This window comes from Lagopus muta, chromosome 18 (genome assembly GCF_023343835.1).
Source record: "Lagopus muta isolate bLagMut1 chromosome 18, bLagMut1 primary, whole genome shotgun sequence".
Classification (NCBI taxonomy): Eukaryota; Metazoa; Chordata; class Aves; order Galliformes; family Phasianidae; genus Lagopus; species Lagopus muta.
In genome coordinates, this window is record NC_064450.1 from 764618 (window position 1) to 788627 (window position 24010).

At 48.1% G+C, this 24010-nt stretch overlaps 1 protein-coding gene across 6 annotated transcripts in view; it reads left to right on the forward strand.

Annotated features, from left to right (window-relative positions):
• The first annotated feature begins 2429 nt into the window (after positions 1-2429).
• MAP2K4 (mitogen-activated protein kinase kinase 4) overlaps positions 2430-24010 on the forward strand; it is an 84884-nt gene continuing 63303 nt past the window's right edge. Inside the window, exons 1-2 of one of the 6 annotated variants that reach the window (XM_048965352.1) lie at positions 2430-2685; positions 14762-14794. In XM_048965352.1, coding sequence (XP_048821309.1) covers positions 2586-2685; positions 14762-14794 — 133 coding nt within the window. In that variant the 5' untranslated portion in view covers positions 2430-2585. Of the gene's footprint in view, positions 2686-5132; positions 8533-14761; positions 14795-24010 lie in introns of those variants that run through there. The other 5 variants (XM_048965356.1, XM_048965353.1, XM_048965354.1 and 2 more) reach the window with 5 other exon arrangements.

The window sequence follows — 24010 nt, forward strand, 5'->3', positions numbered from 1 at the left end:
GATTGATGCAGTCTGTAGAAGAGAAAGTCAGAGTAAAAAGGGGAAGTCACCAATTGCCTTAGAGGTCATTTCAAAGAAGGGAATTACTTGTCTTGTATTGCTGTAGTGAACAGGAAGGGATGTAAAGGATTTCAGCTCAGACAAAAAAGCTTAAATTAGGCTTTCAGCTAATGTCTGGATAGTAGAGTGACAGAGCAGATTGCTGGGGGATGATGCAATCTCCGTCACTGGGGGTCTTTAAGAACAAGTTTCTCAAACATTTCTTAGGACAGATATTGTTGATCCTCCTAGATTTGCAGGGCAAAACAAGATAAGCAGTATAATCTTTACCTACGCAAACCAGATGCAGGTGACCTGAAGCAGAGGTGGCAGGCAGCTGTCAGCTTCTGACTGTTTTCCAGCAGGCACTTGGTTTCTTTATTGTGACTTATAAGATGTCAGCTTTGAGCTTGCACTCTTGGTTAGAGCAGAAGAGAAAGCTTAAGGAGAGGGAAGAGAAAGGAAAGTTGTGGAATTAGGGGAGATGTCTTCAGTGCCAGGGACTAGACTACACGTGACCCCTCACTCAGGCCTTTAACTCTATACATAAGTTCACATGGGTGAAAAAAGAAAGCTTTTCAAAAGCAGCATCAGCTGGCTTTGTAACACTGAAGAAAAGAAAAAGAAAAAAAAAACTGGAAGAATCCTCAGGTGGGGTCCAGAATTCTTCCTTTCTGTGCTGCTTTTAAACCAGGGCTTTTACTCAGGTCCCATCTGACCAGTGCTGCAGCTGCATTGTTGCCCTGTCCCCACTGACCCAGACGATGACCTGGGGACTTGACTTCCCATCTTTTCTTCAGCTCTCCTCATTGCATTTATCTCGCCTGGCAGTCTGGCATCTTGGCTCAATCTGGTTGCTGTCACAGCACCTGCTCTGCTTGCCTTGCTCAAACCCACTCTGATGGGAATGAGGAGTCTCTTCTGGGAGTAAAGGAGCAGAGGACAAGGATACATCTTCTCCTGGAGACGTGTGCTTGTGCTGCTGCATGCAGCAGGGGCTGTCCTCTCTGTTGCAGACTGGTCTGAGTGCCAACATGACTTGCCTCAAGAGGTGGCACCATTGCCACCAGTGATGCCCATGCAGACCACACGCAGGAAGTCCTTGTGGGAAGCTCTGTGCATGAGGGCTTCCTGTTTCTCTCCCTCCAAAGCAGCAAAGAAAATGGAATGTACATGCAGCTTTAAGAGAGTTAGCAATGACTCCAGAGGAAGCAGCGGCCAGAGTAGGATGGGTTGGAGCCTAAGATCAAACCCAGCAAACATGTCACTGGGATGTGAGCCTGAGTGCATGAGGAGTGTTCCCGGCATTTGCCCATGGAAGCCATATCAGTGACAGGGAGAAAGCTGACTGCAGTCCTTTTGATGTGAAAAGGATGGAGCTGAAAGGGTAGATGATCAGGAACACCACTTTCGTCAGTGGATCTCAAGTAATAAAAGAAGTCAGTATTATTTCTGTGATGATGAAACAGGGACTACTGCAGGTGAAGGAGGTGGGCTGGAAAGAAAGCTCTTTTCTTCTGGGACAAATCTTACTGCTCCAGTCCCTGGTGCATGGAGCTGTCCCTTAGACTAAGACTGGAACTAGAGGTAGGACCACAGACAAAGCAGATGCAATGTGCTGGAATTAACAGCAGCTAATGGAGGAAATAAAATGATGACAGTGGCAGCGGAAGGAGGTTGTTGCCCTGGCTGTAATGGAAAACACAGGATGAAGTTAAGCTATGCAAGGAAGGGGTTTCAGGTAAGTCATGAGAAGACAAGTTGACAGGTATTTGCCAGTGTGAGGGAAGGGGTTGTGTGTTGAGAAATGTGGTACTGCTTGGACAAATTGCCGGCCCGATCCGAGGGGGAGATGAGAGACCAGGGAAACAAGAAGGTTAGGCACTCTTGGTCAAACAAGTTCATTGGGTGAAACAGTGGGGCACACCATCACACTGGGATCACGGCACACACGGGGCTCCTGGAGGGCACGCAGTGGCCCAAAAGTGGATGACGGCCACTCCTGGCGGGAGTGAGCAACGTCTCCCTGGTGGGGAGCACTGCAGGCGAAAGCAAGAGGGACGCAGCACAGCGGTGCTGGATGTGGGGGTGGGGACAGCGGCCAGGAGACGGAGGCACCAGCTGCTGCCCACCCGCAGCCGGGGCGCTGCCCCCCGGGGGAAGGGAGCGGAGGTGGCTCCGAAGGAGGACGTGGGGGCGGGCGGGCAGTACGCAACGCCGAGCGGCCCGGCGGCGCGGGGCAGGGGCACGGCGGCGGGGAGGGGCCGCCCTGGAAGCGAGGAGCGGCGCGGGGGGCGGCAGACCCCGGGCCCGGCCGTCGGCCTCACGGGGAAGGCAGCGGCCCGGGCCCGCACCGCCGCCGCAGCGGAACGCAGCCTGGGCGGCCGCGGGCACCCCGCCTGGGAGGGGTTAAGCGGGAGCCCCAGCCCGGGGGCGGACGGGGAGGCTCCGGCGCCTGCTATACGGCGGCGGGGCTCTAGGTGTCCTGCCTGGGAGGGTCCCTGCTGCATTGCAGGCTTCGCGCCGCTCCGTCTCCGGCGCGCACAATGGCGACTCCCAGCCCCAGCAGCGGCTCCGGCTCGGGCGGAGGGAGCGGGCCGGGCCCGGGCGGGCCGCCGGCGCACGCGGCCGTCAGCAGCATGCAGGGTAAGCGGCCCCGCGCTAGGCCGCGCCGCCGCCGCCGCTTCCGGGCCGGGCGGCGCTCCCCGCTCTAGGCCTCGGCGCGGCCCCGCTCCGCCTGCGGCTCTGGCGGCCTCCGAGGGCCGGCCCGGGGGGCGGCGGCCGTCGCGTGGTGACCCCGCGGCTCTGCTTGGGACCGGCGCGGCCGCTTCGGGGCGAGAGGGGAGCTTCCCCCGGGGCGCGGCGGGCTCCGCGGGCCGCACGCGAGCGGGGCGGGCGCTGCCGAGGGCTTCTCCCGCGGGGTCGGCGGCGCCGGCCGCCCCGTGCCCCCCGCGCCGGGCCCTCCTCGGGCGGGCCGGGACCCGCGGCCCGGCGTGGCGCCGGGATCCACCCCCCCCCCGGGGCCTAGGCTTCCCCCTCGTCGCTCCCGCTTTGCCGCCGGGCCGCGGCCCCGAGGGCTCCCCGGGAGGACGGGCGGCTCCGGCCGCCTCGGTGCGCTGCTCTGCGGCGCCGCGGCCCCGAGCGGTCGGCTCCCTGGGGAGGGGCCGGGGTAGGGAAGGCCGGGAGGAACGAGACAAAGGCCGGGGGTCTCTCTCCGGCTCCCCGCGGGTGCGCTGCGCGTCGTGCCCTGCGTGGATCTGTCTCATCCCCGGGTGGCGAAACGCCCCATCGGACCGCGGGCTGCGGCCGTGCCGTGTGTGTGCGGCGCCGCCCGAATGGAACTTGGCGCTTTGGGGTCGGCGCGGCAGGAGGAACGCGCCGGGATGCGCCGCGGACCGAGCCCGGGAGGGTGGGCCGCAGCCCGAGGAGTGCCGCGTTCTGCTGCGGCACCGAGCTGGGATCCTCGCTGCTGCTCCGCGCCTCCCGGGCCTGCGTGTCTCTGTGTGTGTTTGTCTGCAGACAGATGTTTAAGTAAAAACAGTTTAATGGTGAACTTGTGGTTAATTTTGCTGTTGTTGTTTGTTTTATGGAAATGTACGGTTATTACTGCAGGGTAACGCCAGCATTCCCATCTGTGCTTGCGGAGTATTCTTGCAGAAACCATGAATATTCACTTTTTGGAAAGTCGCAGTGAATACCTTTGGAGTTTTCTCTTTAAAGCTGCACCTCTGAAAAATACTACCTACTCGAGCAGCGTTTTAACTGGTATCAGACTGAGGCTGCATTGTGCAGGTTTATGACTTTTTAGTTTAATACAAGGATGGTGATACTTAGGAATCTGTTTGCATTTTCCTTTTTCGAAGAGACCAGAAGGGAAGGTCATGCTCTCTGTGGTTATGGCAGAAGAGCACAGTTTGCTATAAGTCTGTTCTGTGCTGCTGGGGCAGGCGGCACCGATGTGGAGGCTGTTGGGGACCTGTTTGGGTGGAGAGCTGATTACATAAACTGCAGAGTTTGGTATTCTCAGAACCAGATCTGTGTGTGAAGGTCCAGTGTTTGTCAGACCAAGGAAGGACCTGTTGGTGCTGGGAAGGTAATACCGTGCATGTTTACAGTACCCTTCAAAAACCACGATCTCAGACCTCTCAATGTAAAGTGGATGGGTTAAAGACTGACTGAAGGTGCAGTTGTGCTAAGACCAGAAATAGCTGTCTTGCAGTGCTGTTATAACTTTTGTATTGCCCCCTTTATTTCCACATGACCCATATTTATGAATCATTGCTGTGAATCCCATGTATCTTCAGGGCTGAGGTTAGTTCTGTGCTGACACGAGGATTTGTGATGCAGTGTAAGCTTGCAGTGACAGAAATATCCTGTGAGGGATGGCAGTCGTTTCCTTTGCACTTCCTTTGGAGTGCCTTTTTAGGTGTGAATTCATAGAGTCGGACCATTTTGATGATATGCAAGTGTTTGCAGTGAAATCTGGTGTTAAATAAATAGTTGTGTTTTTTTTTTTTTTCCCTTACGTGAACAGATGTGTTGAGGTGTCCTGGGAGGAGCTGAGGCCTAGGGACCCAGGTGGCTCCAGGAGTCCTTGTGGCAGAGGTGAGCACGTGGCTGCCACAGTGGTGGAGAAGTCCTGAAGCTGGCAGGGACCTCCTGGCTGCACAAGATGAGGAAAGCTGGGGCAGGAAGGGTTGTTTGGCTCTGCAGGTGGCTCTTTCTAGGTTGGTGGCACCCACACAGGTGCTGCTGCCCTGCAAAGTGCCATGGCCTCATCCCCAGCGTGCTTCCCTGCTCTTCCTGGTGCTGGCTCCCTATTGACACCAATGTCTCCGCAAGCTGAATGCTGCAAAGCAAATCACCTGAAAGCAACACGTCGAGTTTTCTCTCTTTTGGGTGCCCAGCATTTGCTCGTGGTGGGGCTGGGTGAGTGTTGATGCAAGGAATGCTCAGGAATGCGTTGCTGGGTGGGGACAGAAGCAAGTAGGACTGCCTCAGTATTGGTTTAATTGGCTTAAATGGTATGACAAGGTAGAGCAGGGAAGTCATTAAACTGTGGAGTAATTATAGTAAAAAAAAAAAAAAAAAAAAAAAAAAAAAAAAAAGTTCTGATGAGTTAATTTTCAGCCAGAAGTATTCTCAAAGCTAACTTGTGCAACTGCTGCTGTAAGGGAGGCAATAAGAGCGAGCGGTTGGAAGAAGGGAGCTGCTGCCACAGCTGGCAAAGCTCTTACTCCTCAGACAGCACTGGTTTCTGGAGGCCTTCAAGCCTTGTAGTCAAGCAAAGTGGTGCTTCAGGTCTTCGTGCCCTTCCTGTTTTGCATGTCCAGATTCATTCCTATGTCTCCCTGGCTGATGGCGTTTGCTGTTGTGCCCATGCACCTGGGAACTTCACTCCTTCCCAGAGCATCCCCCTGGCAAGTGTGGTTCTGTTCAGTGCACGGTTGACAGATCAGAGACAAAGGAGAGCTGGAATCTTAAGTATTGAAAATAGGTTTTACTTTTTTTTTTTTGTGTATGTGTGTGTGTGTGTGTGTATACAAGTAGTGGCCTGTTTCAATGCAGTGGTGACCGATGATGTGAGAAATTGCTTTCCCTCTTAGTTATGTGCAACAGAAAAAGCCCAGGAACAGTCTTGTATATTTGGTGTACTCATTTCACTGTGGGTGAAACAGAGGTTCTGTGGGAAGTAAGATATCCCACTTTGAAAGTGGCTTTAGAAAATGTAAAAATGAAAACACAAGAACAAAATAGTAGTCTGAGCAATTTTGCATTCTTCTACTCTGAAGAAAGGTTAAGGGAACTGGGCTTGTTTAGCTTGGAGAAGAGAAGGCTCCGGGGAGACCTCGTTGTGGCCTTCCAGTGCTTGAAGGGAGCATATAAACAGGACGGGGAACGGCTGTTTGTGAGGGTGGATGGTGATGGGACAAGGGGAATGGTTTTAAAGTGAGACAGGGGAGGTTTAGGTTGGATATGAGGAGGAAGTTTTCAGCCAGAGGGTGGTGAGGCACTGGAACAGGTTGCCCAAGGAGGCTGTGGATGCCCCATCCCTGCAGGCATTTGAGGCCAGGCTGGATGTGGCTCTGGGCAGCCTGGGCTGCTGGTGGGCGACCTGTACACAGCAGGGGGTTGGAACCAAATGATGCTTCTTGTCCTTTTCAACCCAGGCCATTCTATGATTCTACTGACTGAATTAGTGATACTCTTTACTGCTGATGCTAGGTAGAAAGTTATCCTTTGAAAAATTTTGCTATAAAAATTAGAAATTTAATTAATTCAAAGGTGTATATAAAATTTAATTCTAACCGAGAGCTGAGAAGTCAGTCACTGTATCTCTAGAGCCAAGCAAGAGCTGAAATGCTTGTGACTGTTGTGCATCCAGCTCCTGCATTCACCATCCCAAGAGTGCTGTAGGCAAGCCAGGGCCTCTCAGTGCACTTGCTGGTTCTGGTGCTGCTGCCTCTGTGTGGAGAGAATGAGTGGGCAGCTCCTGGCAGCGGAAGGGGAGACAAGACCCTGGTGCATCTGGGCTGATTCTGAACAGAGCACAGTGTGGGCACTGCCCCTGTTCTGTGGTCAGAGCCACGCCAGCAGTGAGTGGCTCATGAGTCTGTGTGCAGATGGGCTGGTGGTGGCCTTGGGGGTAGCGGGCAGGGAAAAGGCTGGCAGGTGGACTTACTTCTCCAGGGAGGTGAGATGTGCAGAGAAAGTGAGGAAATGAGTACCTCTATTCATGGCAATTTGTTTAAGGAACCACAAAGAATGGAATTTGGAGAACAAGAAGGCAGTCAGGAAGCAAAGAGCCGCGTGAGTAGCAGGTTAGGTATGAAGCAGTGTTCGGATAGCCAGTGAAAATGCAACTGGTAATATAGATAAGAAAACAAAGAAAATAGGAAAGCATAAGGTAAAAAGAGGAGAGGAGGAGAAGATTAATCCTTGTCCTTAATAAGTAGTAAACCATACGCTATCTTTCACTGCGTATTAATGACCTGTTGTTATTCTAATGTGGGCAAAGTGAATTATGTCTTTAGCAGATGGGAACTGGTTGAATAAAATAGAAAGTTGACTGCAGTTATCAGTGCTCACAAAGGAATTCTGAAATTGGTATGTTAACATACAGTGCTGCTGTAGATTGACAGTAGCAAATTTGTCAGATTGATTTGTGCGTATCAGTTTGGACATGTTTGCTTTTGTTGTAGGAGGTAAAGACCCTTCCCTGGTGAGCAAATGTTACTTCAGTTTGTGCTCACCAACTCATCCCTGTGCTGTGGCTCTGCCAGGACACAGTTGGTCTCCTGTCTGTGTGCTTGTTTAAGTGCACTCCTGTGTGTGGTACTGCATTTCTCGGTAAGGATTAGTTTTGCCTTTCAGTTTTCTGCTTTGGTTTACTTGTAATCAACTGACATTTCCAGTATATGTGCTTTCCTGTTAAAAGGGCAGTCCAAAAATGCTAATTAAGTCTCATCAGGTGAAAGAAGATTTGCCTGTTACTTTATGCTGACTTGATGGAACTGACAGAGGGGGAAACACCACTGTCTGTCAATACAAGGACCATAAGGTGGGAGAGAGGACTGCCGTGAGGAAGCAAAAAAAACAACAAAAAAAACCCCCGTCCCCCCAACTTTCTGAACTTAATTTTACCAAGAAGTTCCCAAAATGAAATCAAGTCATAGTCCATATGTGTATAGAGTGAAACATTAATTATGTGGATAATTGTGGATGCATCAAGCCATACGTGTATGAGACAAACATAACCTCCTTGTTAGTGTCTTGTAGTTGGACATGACTGCTGCCTTTGAAGTCAGACATCACTTGTTGGATTTCAGCTTGATAAAATACTCTGGAGGCTTGCTCCCTAATGGGAGGGGTGGCTGCCATAGCCAGTAGGGGCTGGAAGGAAAAACTGTGAGAGAATCTGCTTGGGTTGTTTGTGCCACACTGTGCCCTGTGGGCAGGAGTCGGCAGCAGACGTCCATCCACGTTTCACCACAGTCATGTTTATTAAGGTACAAAAATGTCTGAATGGATGTTCTGCTTCTGGCACTCTCTCAAAGGTTTGGGTGTGTTAATACAGACTGTCTTTCAAAAGGTGCTGGTTGTGTTTCCAGATCTGATGTACCTTTTTTAAAGTACTGACTTGTATTCCTCCTTAGCTATACTTATTTTTGTTGCCTTCCTGTCTGTGTGCTGAGACCAAAGCATTCCCTGTGGGGAAGTGGAGATGGCTGTGCTGGTCAGAAGAAAATGCCCTTGGCATTGCCAGCTGAACATCTTCCTTGTGACTGTGGGGTTGTCACCTAGTTCCTGGGACATGAGTGCTTCCGTGGCTTCCTGCTCAGGATGGATTTTTATTGTTGTATGTTTTGACTAGGAGAGAAGAACAAATGTTTCACTAGTTGTTGAATCCAATGCTGCGTGATTTGGTTCTAACATCTCTTCTACAAAGAGAAGCTCAGTCCCTGTCAAGATACCAGTCACCTGCATCTTTAAGTAAGCTGGTCTAGTATTTATTACACATTTAAGCTGATTTTTGTTCATATCATTTTGGTTGATCAGTAGTGATAGGCATTGCAATGTTGTCCCAACCCAAGGAGTCTCTCTGGGCAGTTGCTGAGTGTGCCAGCACGACTCCTGCAGCACCTTTCTCCAGCCTGCTGTGCTCCCTGTGTGAGGCCCTGAACTTCTGGCTATCACAGAATCACACAGAATCACACAGAATCACAGAATTGTAGGGGTTGGAAGGGACCTCCAGAGATCATCGAGTCCAACCCCCCTGCCAAAGCAGGTTCCCTACAGCAGGTCGCACAGGTCGGCATCCAGGCAGGTCTTGAACATCTCCAGAGCAGGAGACTCCACCACCTCCCTGGGCAGCCTGTGCCAGTGCTCCGTCACCTCACTGTTCTTGTGCACATTTGTGCAGAACTTCCTATGCTGCAGTTTCTGGCCATTTCCCCTTGTCCTGTCTCCACTCACATCTCTTTTTAGTGTTGCAGCAGAAATGTGTGAGCAGTAGGTAAATGCAGTGCCTGTTGGTCACTGAAAAAAATGCTTCCCTTTTAAAAAAGTGTGTTGCTGTAGCTGTATTACTTAACGTGCAGTAGTTAACTCGTGGTAAATCCCCAGAGAGACGCTTTGCCTGCACTTCTGCAGTTCAACTCACAGAGCACCTGAACACGGTGCCTCTTTGGGGCTCGGACCCCAGAACAGCTGGAGCAGGGCTGTCCTTCGTGCACGTGGGTCTTTGGTGGTGTTGGTGCTTCTGTTTGAAGGGTATCGGAGAAAGATTCTGAGGCTCAGCTCTTTTAGTAGGCAACTGAACTACTGTTAAGGGTGTTAAGGGTGTGTTAAGGGTGGGCCGGCAGCAGTTGTAGGACCCTGTGTGTGGGCAGCCCCAGCTCCTCTCTGCCTCTTTGACTTGGTGGCACCTGCACTTCTTGGCTGTGCTGCTCCAGGCAGGTTGCATGTCTGACTTCAGTTTTAACTTCACTTTGCTCTGTTTTAAGCTAGCTTAAACTGTGTATAGTGGGTGCCTGCAGGAGGCTATCAGGATCCCTCCTGCCTGCCCCTTTTTTGGCTTTAAGTTGTGCCATGTGTTTCATGGTCTACTTAAGTGCCTCTTGTCAGAATGAGTTTTGCGGTTTGTGCAGCAGTGCTGTGCTTATGTCTCTCTATGGTTAAGTTGAAAGGTTCGGATATGATTTTTGTGAGATGTCACAGACTTCTTTAAGTTTCTGTGTGTAGTTGTGAATGCTTTTGGAAGAAGACTGGACTGTAAGTAAAGGTCCTTGCAGAAATCTTCACACAGCCTGCTGGGTGCCTGCTCCCTGCTTAGACAGTGTTGGCTGGGTTTTGTGTCAAGACCATCATGTGATGACACAAAGCATCTTCCAAAATGTGTGACCTTGCCTCCTGAGGCCATGGCCTCAGTGGAGCAAACTATTGCTGTTAGTGAGGAAATGCAGTGTGGTTGCCAAGCCTCCACTCCCCGTCTGCCTCCCAGTTCTGCTTTGAAATGAGATAAGGTGCAGTTCTCATGAATGTGTGCAGTAACTTTGTGCTTAGCAGGGTATGGCCCATTAACTTCTGCATGATCATCTAGGGAGACAGGAAATACGTGTGTTGCACAAATTGCTTATTTATTAGCTATTAGATTGATTTCCTCTTCTCCAAATTGAAGCTTTTGTGTGTGCCCTTTCCTGGAGGCAACGTGAGCCCTTCAAGAAGCAGACAACTTGCACTGATCATGGAGTGAACAAAGAGTCCAAGCGCCTGGAGTTAGTCTGTGTTTTGAATAATTTATCTGATCTTCCTGAGATGCTTCAGGAGATACCCTTTGGCGGAAGGAGGGCAGCTGCTGGGAACAGACAAAGCAAAGCTAAAAGGGAATCAATCTATTTATCATATTTTGTCCAGGCTTTGTTTTTTTCTGTAGACCAAGAGAGTTTTATGGTTTGCTTTGGACCTGATTCTCTGGAAGAGTTCTCTGAACTGAGTTAGGCATCACTTTGCTTTTGGACCAGAGAGCAGAGTGTTTGTACTTTGAAGAGGTTTGTGGACAAAGATAAAACAGTTTCCTTTAAAAACACATGGTGGTGTTTCTTTGACCTGGGAGGGGCTATGGAATGAGATAAAAGCATTGTATTTGGAAATCCCTTCTGGGGAGCAATGGTACTGTGTCTGAGTTTTCCTGTAAAGACTGCTTCCTCTATGGAGCAGTGTCAGTGCAGGACCTGGTCTTGGGCCAAGCAGTTGGAAACCTTGCCCAATCTTTGATCTCCTTGTCTTTCTTCACATCCTACTTGGAAACGTGGATGGCTGGAAGCAGGAAGGAGGGGAGAAGATGGTGCTGGTCATCCTTGTACTTCGCTTTGTGCAACTGGTCAAGACTGGAAGCCCAGAGCTGTTGTCCAGAGCTGAGCAATCAGGAAAAGAAAATCTCTCTTACCAATAAAATAAAATCTCAGAGTGGGAATGCAGTGGGAGCATTCCTTCCCAGTGCACACATGCTGCCAGGAGCAGCCGCAGCATGGCTGGCACAGTAACCCCGTGCTGTCCCATACAGGCACTAACAAGCTGTGTGCCCCAGAGATCCCGCCACAGGTTTCATGTTTTGTCTCCAGTAAGGATGCCTTTCTGCTGCTGACTCCTTGTAAACATATCAAGTTCCTTTTTAAAGCAGTTCTGATGCACCTCTGCTCTGGTTTCCAGAGGACAACTGAAGGATTTGGATCAGTATCTAGAAACCTGTCAGGGGCCAGATCACGTTGATTTCATGGCAACTTTGTAACTGCTGATCTTCTGTCATCTTTAGTTTTCAACATAGGTGCTGCTACTCCTTTCTTAATGCCTTGTACTTGGATGCGGTTCAGTGTTCTTGTCTTGGCATGCCTTTGGCTGGGCTGAAAGAGCCAACCTCTGCCACCCTTTTCAGGAAATGGATTCTCTGTTCTCAGTGTTAGGAAGTTTTTTGCAGTGACTTTGGAATTCTTCGCTTTCCTGCAGACTTTCACGTGGCAGGAGCAGGCTGGGTGCCTGCAGCTGCTGCACTCCATGCTGCCTCAGGGCCACAGCAAGAGCCACAGCCGCGGAGGGAGGCTGTGCTGGGACTGGATTTGGATCTGCCCCGATCACAGATGAGCACAGCATCCCTGATTCTGGGGTGGTGTTAAACAGCATCTTGGCTAAAAGTTGAGAGTCCTGCAGTAGTTGAAAAACCTCAGTCTTAAACCACGTGTTGCAGGTCAGTTTTCTCTGGGTGAAGACTTGAGGCAGGTGATAAGCAGTGTTGCTTCTGGCTGTTGGTTGCACTCAGAAAACTGTTCTTTGTACTGCTCTGACATCCTTGCAAGAATTTTCACAGCTAGGGGGATACTTTGATGTTACCGTATGGCACTCAAGTTTTGTAAGCAGAACTGATGTATGGTTGCCTTTTTTAAGGATCTCTGAGTGATAAAGAGTTAATGAGGATGAGGACAAGGGAAGAAGATAGCTGGATCTGTGTTGGGGCTACTGGCTGGTATTTTTGCAGCAGCCTTCTGTTACCCAGTGCGACACCGAGGGGATTAGCTGGGCAGACTCCCAGGCTCCTTCCGTGCTGAAGACCTGCCTGCCCTCTGCACAGGAGTGGAACTTTTTTCCAAGGGCTTTCAAAAGCCAGTGGGCTTGAGAAAATTGTTTTGAAATGCTCTGGTGCTCATTTCTTCAACAGCAAAGTTTTGTGTCTTCCCCTAGTTGAGGGACCTTGGGAAAAAAAAATAAACAAAACTTGTATAACACTCAGCAGAATCATGTCTGGCATGGCAGCTTGTAAGAACATAGTTAAAAGGAAAGTAAAGGAACGATCAGAAAGAGAACTAGCAGTAGATTGAAGTGGCATTAATGATTTCTGAACACAAAAATGTAATCGGAGTATCTGTTCTAACAGCCGTAGTGCAGCTGAACAGCTCGGCAGCGTGCGGGCCTGTCCCTCAGCCAGGAACTGAGAAAGAAACATTGAGTAAAGCAGAGGTGAAGGGCTGAGCCAGAAGAATGGGAAGAAACTTTAGGGCAAAACAGCAAACTGGCAAGCTAAGTTGCTTTTGTAGAGAGGAAAAGGAACTTCTCTTGTGGAGTAAAAAACTGTTCTGCCTTTTTCTTTCTCCCTTTGTCATTTTGATGTTATCCTGCCAGCCGGGTGCCTGGCTGAAGCATTTTTTAAATTTTTACTGGTACACTTATATTATTGTTATTAATTTAATTTCAGAGTTTTAAAATTAACATTGGTAGACATAAGTGGGTTATTTTAATTACTGTTCTTGTTTTCTTCTTACCCTCTGAACATATTGCCAGTTTACTTTCGCTGCTCTTTGGTTATTTTTAAGATTTTGCATGCTGTCAGAGAGAGAAAAATGTTTTAAACCAGTTAATTCTTATTCAGGAGACTGTTGTGCCTGCAGGTGGGAGGGGCACCAGTTACGGAAGGCATCACAGTGAGGTCCACGGCTGACAGCAGAAACATGTTGTGTGGACATAACGTGGTGCGTTGCAGATGACGCCAAGTGAGGCACAAGTGTTGATCTTCTTGAGGATAGGAAAGCTCTACAGGCCCTATGGAGGCATCTGGATAGGCTCTGTGCATGGGCTGAGGCCAAATGTATGAGGTTAACAAGGCAAAGTGTTGGGTCCTGCTCTTGTGCCATAATAGCCTCATGCAACCCTACAGGCTGGAGGAAGAACGGCGGGAAAGCTGCCTTACGGGTGCTGTTTGATAGATGGCTGAACAGGAGCCAGCAGTGTGGCCTAGAAGGCCAGTGGCATCCTGGCTTGTATAAGAAATAGTATGGCCAGTAGAAGCAGGGAAATGATTGCCCCTTGTATATGGCTGTGATAAGGCTGCACCTTGAATACTGTTTGGTTTTGAGCCCCTTGCTACAGGAAGGGCAACGAGCTTCTGGAGTGTGTCCAAAGAAGGGCAGTGAAGCTGGTGAAAGGGGAGCAGCTGAGGGATCTGGGGTTCCAAGGAGGCTCAGGGAAAACCTTATTGCTCTCTACAATGACCTCTGAGGGGGGGTGGGGTGGGGTCAGTTTCTTTTCCTAATTAGTAAGCAACAGGACAAGAGGAAGTAGCCTCAAATTGTGCTGAGAAGGTTTAGGTTGGATGTTAGGAAACATTTAATTACAGAGGGAGTTACAAAAGATTGGAACAGGCTACCCAGGGAGTCACCATCCCAGGAGATATTTAAACTGTGCAGATGTGGTGCTTAGGGACATGGCTTAGTGGTGGGCATAGGAGTGCTGGGTTGATGGTTGGACGTGACCTTTTGAGATCTTTTCCAACTGAAGTGATTCTGTGATTGTTGTAGAACAGGTTCTGGGCTAAAGGGGCTGATTCAGACATTGCAAACACCACAGGAGAACATCCATTTCCATGTGCTAGGCCAGCAGTGCTGGTGAGGGCCTGGCGGATCAGCACTGCTGCTGGCAGGCTGTGCAGGGCCCGCTGTGGGGCAGCTGCACCGGTGTCCTGCACCTCCACTGGTGCTTGTTGTGTTGTTGCAGAGCCCATCGCTAGCATCGTGTTCAGGTCCTCTTTGAGCAGCCCTTGAATTCTTGTCAGTTTTAGGGATAAAATGGTCTAAAATGGAGGCCAGCAGCTCCCAAAGATGGCATGTGTGTGTGTTGATACCTGCAGCACTGGAGTCTGCTGGATCACAGGCGGCTCTTTCAGATATGGTTGGGTTGTTTGTCTGCAGGGGGGGAACAGAGGGGTTGCAATGTGGCCATGCCAGCTCTAAAATATGGTTGCACCCAGCCATGTGCAGCCAGTCGGACTCTACATGCACAAATACCACTGAGCAGCATGGAGGAGCTCCTTGGCTTTTGGGGGACAAAACAACCTCTTCAGTTTTCAAGCGTGTTACCTTTTACCACCAGACTCTCTTGATAGTTCTTTCCAAGCAGTTTTCTGACAATGGTCCCCCAGCTGTTACAGTTTGAATTTTATTAACACCTTAAGGAAATAAACCCCTCTCTGGGCTCTTGAGACTGGTTTATGAAATGATGAATCCTGAAATGATGGAATTTCTCTACAATCAAAGAATGTGGTCTGTTGGTCTAAGAAACTGTTTTATGTATGATTTTTTGTGTTAATTAATGAATTTTGAAGCATAAATATGTATCTTAAGTGATGCACTTCTTTGACTTGCAGTAAATGAACAAGAACTTGTCTCTTTTGCTTTAGGCTTTCAGATAAACTTCTGTGAAAAGGCACAAAGTAAGCTACACATTTTTATAGTATTATCCTGCTTTTTATATCAATCTTGGTACTGGGAATGTGTCCACTTTCTGTTCCAACTAACCTACTATGGCAGTCCTCCTCCTAAGAGAGCTTCCATTTTTCACACTGCTGGTAAGACAAAGCAAAATTAAGCCATTTAAGAGGTTGCTCATTGCTGTACTGCTTTACCTGTAGCAGGAGAGCAGTACTGTGGCAGCATGCAGCTGAACGAATGGTTTGTGAAGTGCTGGAAACATGCTGTCTGCTAAGTTGCTCTGAAATATGAGCTAGGTGGGGTTTGGCTGTTGAATTCCTACTCTCTAAAACTTGCACTGACCCAACACCTGACTCGTGTTCCTTCACATGCAGGTGAAGAGTATAATCTGACACGTGAACACCTCAGATTGCCATCGCAAGAGCCAGCATCTGTCCTGCCTCCCTGGAGCTTTCCATCCATGCCTCTCTTCCCGAGGGGCTTCCAAAGGCAGGGGAAGAGAAACTGCCAGCCTGGGGTGACTAATGGAAGCTCTGCAGAATCAATGTTTTCATTCTCTGTCATTGCCTTATGTTTTGTGTTGCTCTGTCATACCTTCAAAGTACCTTCTGCAATAAGGTGTTAGCTTTGCTAGAAACCAAGTCTCCTTTTATCCTGAATTGTAGAAATTTGTTGACTGCATTTTTTTGAATTTGCGTTCAGATTTTTTTTTCATTTGTGCTTGACATATTTGCATATTTGTTACAGCAATTCTAATATCTACAGAGAGAATTATTAATTTTTGATTAGTTGGTGTCTTTGGGCTTTATCTCAGTGTGCTTTGTGACCCACGGTTCAGACAGATCTCTCCTGAAGCACCTGTGTATGGAAAAGCCTTTGTTGTCTCCTGTCTGTAGAATGCAGACCAATGCTTTCTGTGTTAGAAAAACTGAGGAGGGCATTGGTTCCCATGCTATGGAATGGAGTGAGCCCATGTGTCAGAACTGCTCCCCTAAGATGGGAATACACCTTTATCCTTCAGTAGTTTTCTGTTACAAACCTGTTCTGCAAACTAGGCCTGCATGGCAAAATCAGAGCTAGATTTCTGGATTTTCTCTGGTGAGTTTCCAAGATGACAACTACTGAAATGTGAGAAGAGATGGAAAGACCTCCGACACCCAAAAGGAGCAACTGACTGCTGAGCTGCGTGCAGTGGTTAATGGCTGTGCAGGCAGGATGGAGCTGCAGTGGGTTTTGCTGCTAGGAGCCATTGGGATGCAACATTTCAAATGGCCATTTAATGAAGTTGATTAGTATTTATTTAGAATACTGTCTTGCTTTTGTATTCAGTCTTCTACAAATTCGTAGTTATTTGACATAAAAACACTGTAAGTGCTTCTGCAGCGTTTTAGTTATTTCCACAGCAGAGCCTTTCATCCAGAGCTGGGATCTGTTGTCAGCAATGGGCAGCCCTTGCTTGTTGGGGCAGCAATCTGGAAGAAAATGAAAAATGACTTTTCAGAAGAGGAAAAAAAAGGCTTTGTCATCAGAAGGTTTTGTGTAATAATGAGATTTTGGAGCGCTTGGCAGCTGGGTCTGATGGTAGGTAGCTCCCAGAGAAAACTGGCAGTAGGGTTTGCAGGGAAGGGGATTTGTCATTTGCCTTTTGCAGGAATAGATGATCTCTGAGGCTCCAATAAGCCAAGCAGAGAATGACAGCAGATTCTTTTTGATCGATGTGTTTACTGAATGCATTGATTACCCAAAGGCATAGGAAGGGTGTGTGAGCGGTTGTGCCAGGGGGGAGAGGTGGCCGTGGAGCTTGTCTTCTGGCTGCATGGGGCTGTGGGTGTGGACTTGAGGACAGCAGGTGACAAAACCTTCTCAGGTCTCAGTGCATTTCCGATGGTGCAGATTTGTTCACCTTCCCAACTCCTGAGGTGCCAGTAGTGCTGCTTGTCTGACCGCTGTGTGCTTCCCAGCTGTGCACTGGGAATGAGTTGCACGGCGCGGTGCCGGGAGCTCCACACAGCCATGCATCCGGATCCAAACACCTCTGTTAGATGGCCTTGCTGAGCTGTGAGCAGGGAAATCTGAGCACAGGTAGGACAGAGCTGGGAGGCTGGGAGCATTATGAACACCACGGTAGCGCCTGCCTGTCTGTTCTTGAGCACTGCAGTTCTCAAAAATGGTGGAAGTGCATAAGAGTGGTTGGATGCACGGAGTTGCATACGCAGCATGCATGGGTACTTTGGTGCTGGGGACTGCTGGTGAGCACTGTGGGTTTGGGCTGCATAGAAGGCAGAAGGAGTAGTACAGGACACAGAGCTGTAGGAGCATCACGCCTTTAGAGTACAGATCTGCTTCCCGGAGAGGTGTGCTTCTGCAGAATTTACCTCTGTTGTGCATCCTTGGTGGTCCTTATTGGTCTTGCTGGTGTTGCTGCTGGAGCAGGAGCAGCAGTGTGGGCAGCGGGTGCCACCCAAAGAGGTGGCAGGGAGCTGCAGTGATGGCAGCTGATTTCTATTTTAGACTTGGAATGAGAGAAGTATGGAGTCAGCTATTAGGAAGGTACAAGATCAGGAAAATTCTCTTGACAAAGATAATACAAGGTTTCCTTGTGCCAAAAATTGTTTACAGCAAAGACAGATTTTGATGTAGAGTGTTTTCCTTTAAAGTACTGTTCCTTTACGAAGTGACAGTTTGATCACCCAAATTATCCCCTAAGGAATATTGTAATTGTATTCTTTTCTTTAAACAAGGCTTTAAAGCGTTAGGAATATTAGCCTACTTTGTGCACGTTGTGTATACATGTCACATTGATTTAGAAGGAGATTATAATAAAAGTATTCACACATTTGTGAATCTTCTCACCTACTTTGGCTTTCTGTTCTACAGACAAATTTTTAGGCCTTATTTCCCAGCTCTTAGTGAGAACGACAGGAGCTGCTGTGTTTCATTTCTCTTTAACTGTGTGCTGTTGGGTGAGGCTATTGATTTTCTGTTGAGCTGCCTTTGAGAGATCAAGGCAGTAAAGCGTCGTTTTATTAATAAAGCACTGAACGAGGGGGAAAGGTTGCAGCGGATCGGCTTCCCATGGCCGCAGTGGGACAGCGTGGTTTCTCTGCCTCCTTGGGCTGTCGCGTACAGGGGGTTGGCCCAGCAGCTCTGCTTCCCTGCAATGCTGGCCAGGCCTGCATGCTACTCAGGGCGTCTTCTCTCCCATTTGTTGTTCGCTGATAACTTTGTGTGCTGAGAGAAAAACACTGCTGCCTGCCAGAGGTGAGGAAGTGGTCAGGGCCTATTCTTTCTTTTGTATTGTTTTAGTCTTTTTTTTTTTTTTTTAAGGGGTTGGAAACATCAAAACTCTTTAAAATGTGCTTCCAATACTTCAGTATTACAGTATTGCTTCTCACCATAATTTCATTTTTCCTGTTAAGACACTGTAGAGTGAATGTAACATTGAAGGGACTCTGCAGTGAAGTACATTCTTGCAGGCTTGCTGTTCTGCTGCTCTTGCTGCTGTGCAGGGTTTTGGTAACTATGGTGTGTGTGGTTTTGGTAACTATGGTGTGTGTGAGGTGGCAGCCACTGCACTTCATAGCAGCAAGACCTGTGCTTTTGTGAGGTTTCACATTGGCTGCTTTCTCTCGTGTTGTTCTGATAACGGGTCAACCTCCTCCATGTAACTTTTCCTGCTCTGAGTGCTCTTTCTGAGCTGATATTTACATTGTGTTTGATACAAAATGCACCTCAAGGGGCACCTGAGACTTAAACATGGAATAAAGCAACACATTCCCTAAGAAAAGTCTTCAGGCACTTCATGTTGTCCTGTTTCCTGCTTGGTCGTGGTCAGGACATTTCCAAATTTTCTTGTGGCTGTTTTTGAAGTAACAAGGGCATCAGCAAAGGTACCAGGGCTGTCCTGTGTGGCAAGCAAGGACATTACAGCATGACACAGAATGGTAGGCTGGAGTCCCTTTAAATTCTCACATATGTTTATACACATCCTTAAAGGTCCCTTCACTGCGGCACTGATCAGTCTGATGGAGGAACACTGTACTGTGGTGAAGCTGTTTGTAAGACTTTCTGTTTCTAAGGTTCACCTCATTGTGTCAGACTGCACAGTAGGTCTCAAGCCAGAAGGATTTTCCTGTGCCATTGTTGGTGATTTTTTTTGTAGCAGCTCCCTCTTTCCTTTTTGCACAGTACATTACATATATTCTTCCTGCAACAGGCTACAGACAGATTTTGCTCTTTAATCCACCTTCAGAAGAGTCAGCTCCAGCCCCATGAGCATCCTTGCTCAATGAACTCTTGCCCCAGGCTGGTGGCAGTGGCCAACACTGGTTTAATAATTCCAGGTCCTGGCTTTTGACGTGGTCTGGCTTAGGCTTTATGATCTTGAAGGTCTTTTCCAATCCCAGTGATTCTTTGAGTCTGCGATCAGTTCCTTGCTACCTAGAGCAACCAGAGCAGCTTGTTGATGCCTGAGTGTAAATCTAAGAGCTGAGAACTTCTCTGTAAAAGAAAGAGAAGTTTCAGGACTTTGTGGCTGTGAGCAGGCCTGTGTGCACCGTAGTGCCTGCTGCCATGCTGTGTTATGGACACTGCTGGGAGGTGGTTGCCTGTCTCCTGCAGATGCCATGCTTCTTCCAAGAGTAATCTGAGATTTAGGAAGTGTAGTCCGAAACTGTGTGTGGCAAGGAGCCCTTGCAAAGGGAAGCATGATGGAGTTCTTTTTACAGTAAATTGAAAGACTATGATTTTATTCATAGGTGAAGAACCATTTGCTGTAATTTAGAGCACCGCTCATTCAGTCTCTGTTTCCGCGTCCTTGGGCCCTGGAAGGAGAGCATTTCAGTGGGGATGGCGGGGATTCACTCGTCTTTTGTTTTGCTACTAGTAGATGATACTTTTCACCAGTGCTGGCTGCTTCTAATAGGTGCTGAAGAGACAGTAACAAAAACAGTGGGGGGTGGATCTGCATCTCCATTTCCTGACCCAGCCTGGTGTAATTCACATATGTGCGACTTAAAAGAAAAGAGAAATTCAACAGGATGGCTCTGGCTTGCATTCCCCAGACTGCGTTTATAAAGTGTAGGGTCTACGAAGAGTTTCTCTATGGGAAGGGAAAGCTATTTGGGGGCATTCTGAAATTATCATTTGAACAGTGGTGTAACATTTGACTATGCTTCTGAACTCTTCTGTTTTTCCAAGAATGCTGAATCTTTGCATCTCCTAAGCATCTGGGAGCTTTGGGTACTGAGCAGCTCTGCTGTTGTGCCCAGGTATGTGCTCTCCAGGGTTTCCTATTGTCATCTTCCCAAGACAGTCTGTGAGATGATGGCTGCATAGGTTTTTGCATAGGATTTTGGTTGGCTATCTGGGGTATGTTTCTATGTTCATGCAGAGTTCCTTCTACAGCAGTGAGCATTCAGGGCCATGTGATCCCCATGTGTGCAGCCGCAGGGAAATGCAAAGGAAAAAGAAGTAAGAAATAGTGGTCTTAGAAGAAGGTGAGGTGGAATTTCTTGCAGAGGGAGCTGTTTTTGTGAGTTACAGCCCTGCATGTTACATGTCTGATTTAATGCTCTGGTTCCAGGGTGCCTGATAAATGGTGTTGTAAAGGAGGTAGCATTGCTCTTTTCACTCTTCCCTGTGCTGGCTTGTAGTTAGAGCATCTGACAGTGAAGGTGGTGGGTACAGCAGGCTGGGGAGTTGGGACTGAGCTCCTCCAGGGGAAAAAGCAAAGTGGTACTTCTGGTGTTGGCATGGGCACAAAGGGCCTGAAGATCGTTCTTCATGTTCCCAAGGTCAGGTCTTCTCTCTGTGTGACATTAGTACTGACCATGGTGAGGCAAACCCCAGGATCAGGGCAGTGTGAATGAGCAGCATCTGAAAGCCATCTTTGTATAGTAATAAGAATACTGTTTTTTCCTCATGCACTTGGGAGGGAGTGGGTTGGTGTGCCTCCTTCACCTGTGAGCTGGCTGGGAAGCAGAACGTGTTGATCTAGATGGTAGAAGAAGAAGGAAACTGGAGCTATACCTGCGGACTGTGATGTGTGTGCTGGAGCCAAGATCTTTAGGTATTCCATTTCCTTGGAGGTCGAAATGCTAGGATATTACTCACCTAGAAGCCTACAAGAAAGGAAAACCACAAAATCTTCAGCTTCCGCAGGTCGATGCAGCTCTTAGTTTCTTTACATTCTTTACTTTCTGCACAGTTCTTGCTTTCATTAAGATTACGAAAAATATTCCATGTGAGCTTCTGATCTGAATTGATCCGTTCCTGTTGGTTCCATCCTCTCCCCAGTAACGGTCCGCGTTCTGTGCTGCTGTAACCAACTGTTACAGCAAGCTGTGTTCTGTGCTGCTTACAGCTCCAGAAGATTGTGTGATGTTATATGGAGTTGACTGTTGCAGAAGTTCTGGTTTGGACCAGGTTTGGTTCTGTGCTGCTGTTAAGTTCCTACTTGAGCTTTCAGCATGTCGTGTTCCACCTGTATTTATCTTTGCTAACAAAAACAAAGACTTCTGCTGCATTGTCTGACACTTCCCACGTGTCTCAGCAGTGTAAAACAAGGGGACTGCTTGCATAGTAACATATTTACTTTTTTAATGGGCGTGCAAGGAAGACAGTGTTGGGGGTTTTTTTCCCTTTTTTTTTCCCTTTTTTTTTCCCTTTTTTTTCCCCCTTTTTTTTTTCCCCTTTTTTTTCCCCTTTTTTTTTCCCCCTTTTTTTTCCTCCTTTTTTTTCCCCCTTTTTTTTCCCCCTTTTTTTTCCCCCTTTTTTTTCCCCCTTTTTTTTCCCCCTTTTTTTTCCCCCTTTTTTTTCCCCCTTTTTTTTTCCCTTTTTTTTTTTTCCCCTGTTAGAAATCTGAAACCAAGAGCTGGTGTTTGTAGGGCAGCTTGGCTGTGCTTTGTAAGGCCTCTGTGTGCCTGTCAGGCATGAGCTATTTTGGTGCTGAGAAATAACTGGAGTTATAGATGTGCTTGGCAGTTTCTACTGGATATCGACGTGAAGAAGGGGATGAACAAAGCAATTTCAGTGGAAAATAGACCAATGTTTGTTTAAGTTTGGGTGTATTTCTTCTTTTCCCCCTGCTGTGTGAATTTTCCTTTGCTTCTCGAGAAATTGGAGATGGAAAAGCGAAGTACTGTGTGCTCTGAGGAGAACTGTAAAGGACTCATGGCCACAGTGAATGCTCTGTGGAGGAAAGCTGCAGCACTGCACGGCACACTTCTCTCCCAGCATCAGGAATCTGCTGTTCTGTGAAAACAGCATGTGAGCAAACGAGAGGCCCTGGGGCCAATCAGACCAGGGAAGTGCTCTGCAGGTCTAGCTCTTACCTGCTGAATGAAGGCATGTGTCTTTTTCCAAAATTGCAGATTGGAGAGGTATGAAAACAGATCTGTTCATGTCTACAGATACCACATTTGAAGCTTAGCAAAAAAATGACTTGGGTTTAACTGTGTAGAAGTTCACTGAAGAAGTTAATAAAATACTTTCAAAGATGGCTAAGAACTTTCATATATTTGTAGTTTGCATTTTGATTTGTTGTTTAGCTGTTGCTCAGTATTCCATTGTAATTTAGCAGAACTAAGCAAAAATGGTTTTTGGAACCATGTGCTTGTAAGCTTTTAAGATACAGACCAAAATCTTTCCCAGTGCTACACTGAAAAATCTTTTCCAATGCAGTGGCCTACAGCTTCTGTGTGAGAGGCAGCGCTGAGCTCTGGGGCAGTGACAGGACCTGAAGGAACAGTGTGGGGCTGTGACAGGGGAGGGCTGGGGGGTCAGGGAAAAGTCTGCCCCAGAGGGCGGTGGGCACGGCCCTGATGTCGATGCTCAGGACACCTCTCTCATGCACAGGGTTTGGGTTTTATTTGGTCCTGTGTGGGGTTGGGGTTTGGACACAGTGATCCTTGTGGGTCCTTTCCAACTTGAGGTGTTCTGATTCTGTGAATGCACGTAGATAAACATATTTTAAAAAAAAAGCTTGCAGCTGAGGCCACGTTTTCAGGAAGGGTCAGCTCCTCAGGTTTTTAAATCTAATGTTAGATGTTCAAAAGAACAGGAGTTCACAAAGAAGGAGACTAGCTTACAGATGCTAAGTTGAAAATTTGGCTCGGTGTATTTTTAGCTCTGCATAGGTATCAGGTGATATTATTTGGAAAAACAAACGTATGTCACAAAGATCCTGTCACAACATAGAGGCCTGCTGCCCTTGCACTACAGAGGATTCTTTCTAATGGAATTAGTGGTGAAGTGGAGAAGAAGCTCTGACCTGAGGGTCAGAGCATCACCCTTTCCTACTGCAGCTGTGGTAAATGCTTGCTGCAGTATGAGTCTGGCCTCCTAGCACAAGTTGCTCACAACGCTTTATTTGTGCACAGTAGTGCAGTATTTTCACGCGCACTTTGCTTCACCAACCAGTTCCACACCAGTGGTGAAGATGGCACATGCTGCTAACTTGTGGTTTATCCACAACTTGGAAAGGTTTCTGAGATGTTCCTTTCAGCCTCCCACTGTCCAGTTTGAATCATCTGTTTCAAAACAAATTGATCCATTTCCTTAAATCTACTTGATGTACTTGTCATGGTTTAAAGGTAAAATTAGATGACAGAGTTGCAGCAGTGACACTGCTAGGGGGCCCTTGGTCTGAGGGCTGATACCAGCATTGCCTGGTTCTTCACTGCCTGCCTTGCTCATTCATCCTGCGCTACCAAAGTGCATCTCAGCTTTCCTGGGCTTAGAAACGAGAATGAGATCTGTGATGCTGAGCCCTTACCCGAGCAGATGATCTTTATGCTCTGGTGGTGCTTTGGTACCTGCACGCATTGCAGGAAGGGTTTTTGTCGAGAGGAGCTGTGAGTGTAAGGGTCGTGCAGGGAGCAGGAGCTGAGATCAGTGTTCTCTGCACTGAAACCACTTGCAGAAAATCACTGTTTCTTGGGCAGCACGTGGATTGAAAAATGGCTAGTTTGTTTAGCAGGCTTCTTTACAGCGTGTGACAGAAACGAGGCCTCCTGTGCCATGGAGGTGTGCAGCAGGATGTTAGCTGCAAGGAGTGGCAGCACTATGGCAGGGACACTGCAATGGCAGCATGCATCCTGAGGGTAACTTGTGATGCCAGCCCTTGGGAAGAGCAGGAGGCATCAAACAGACGTGCAGAGTCAGAAGCTTCTCTCATTATTGTTGGCTTCGTAGGGAACATTTTGCTTAAATTAATC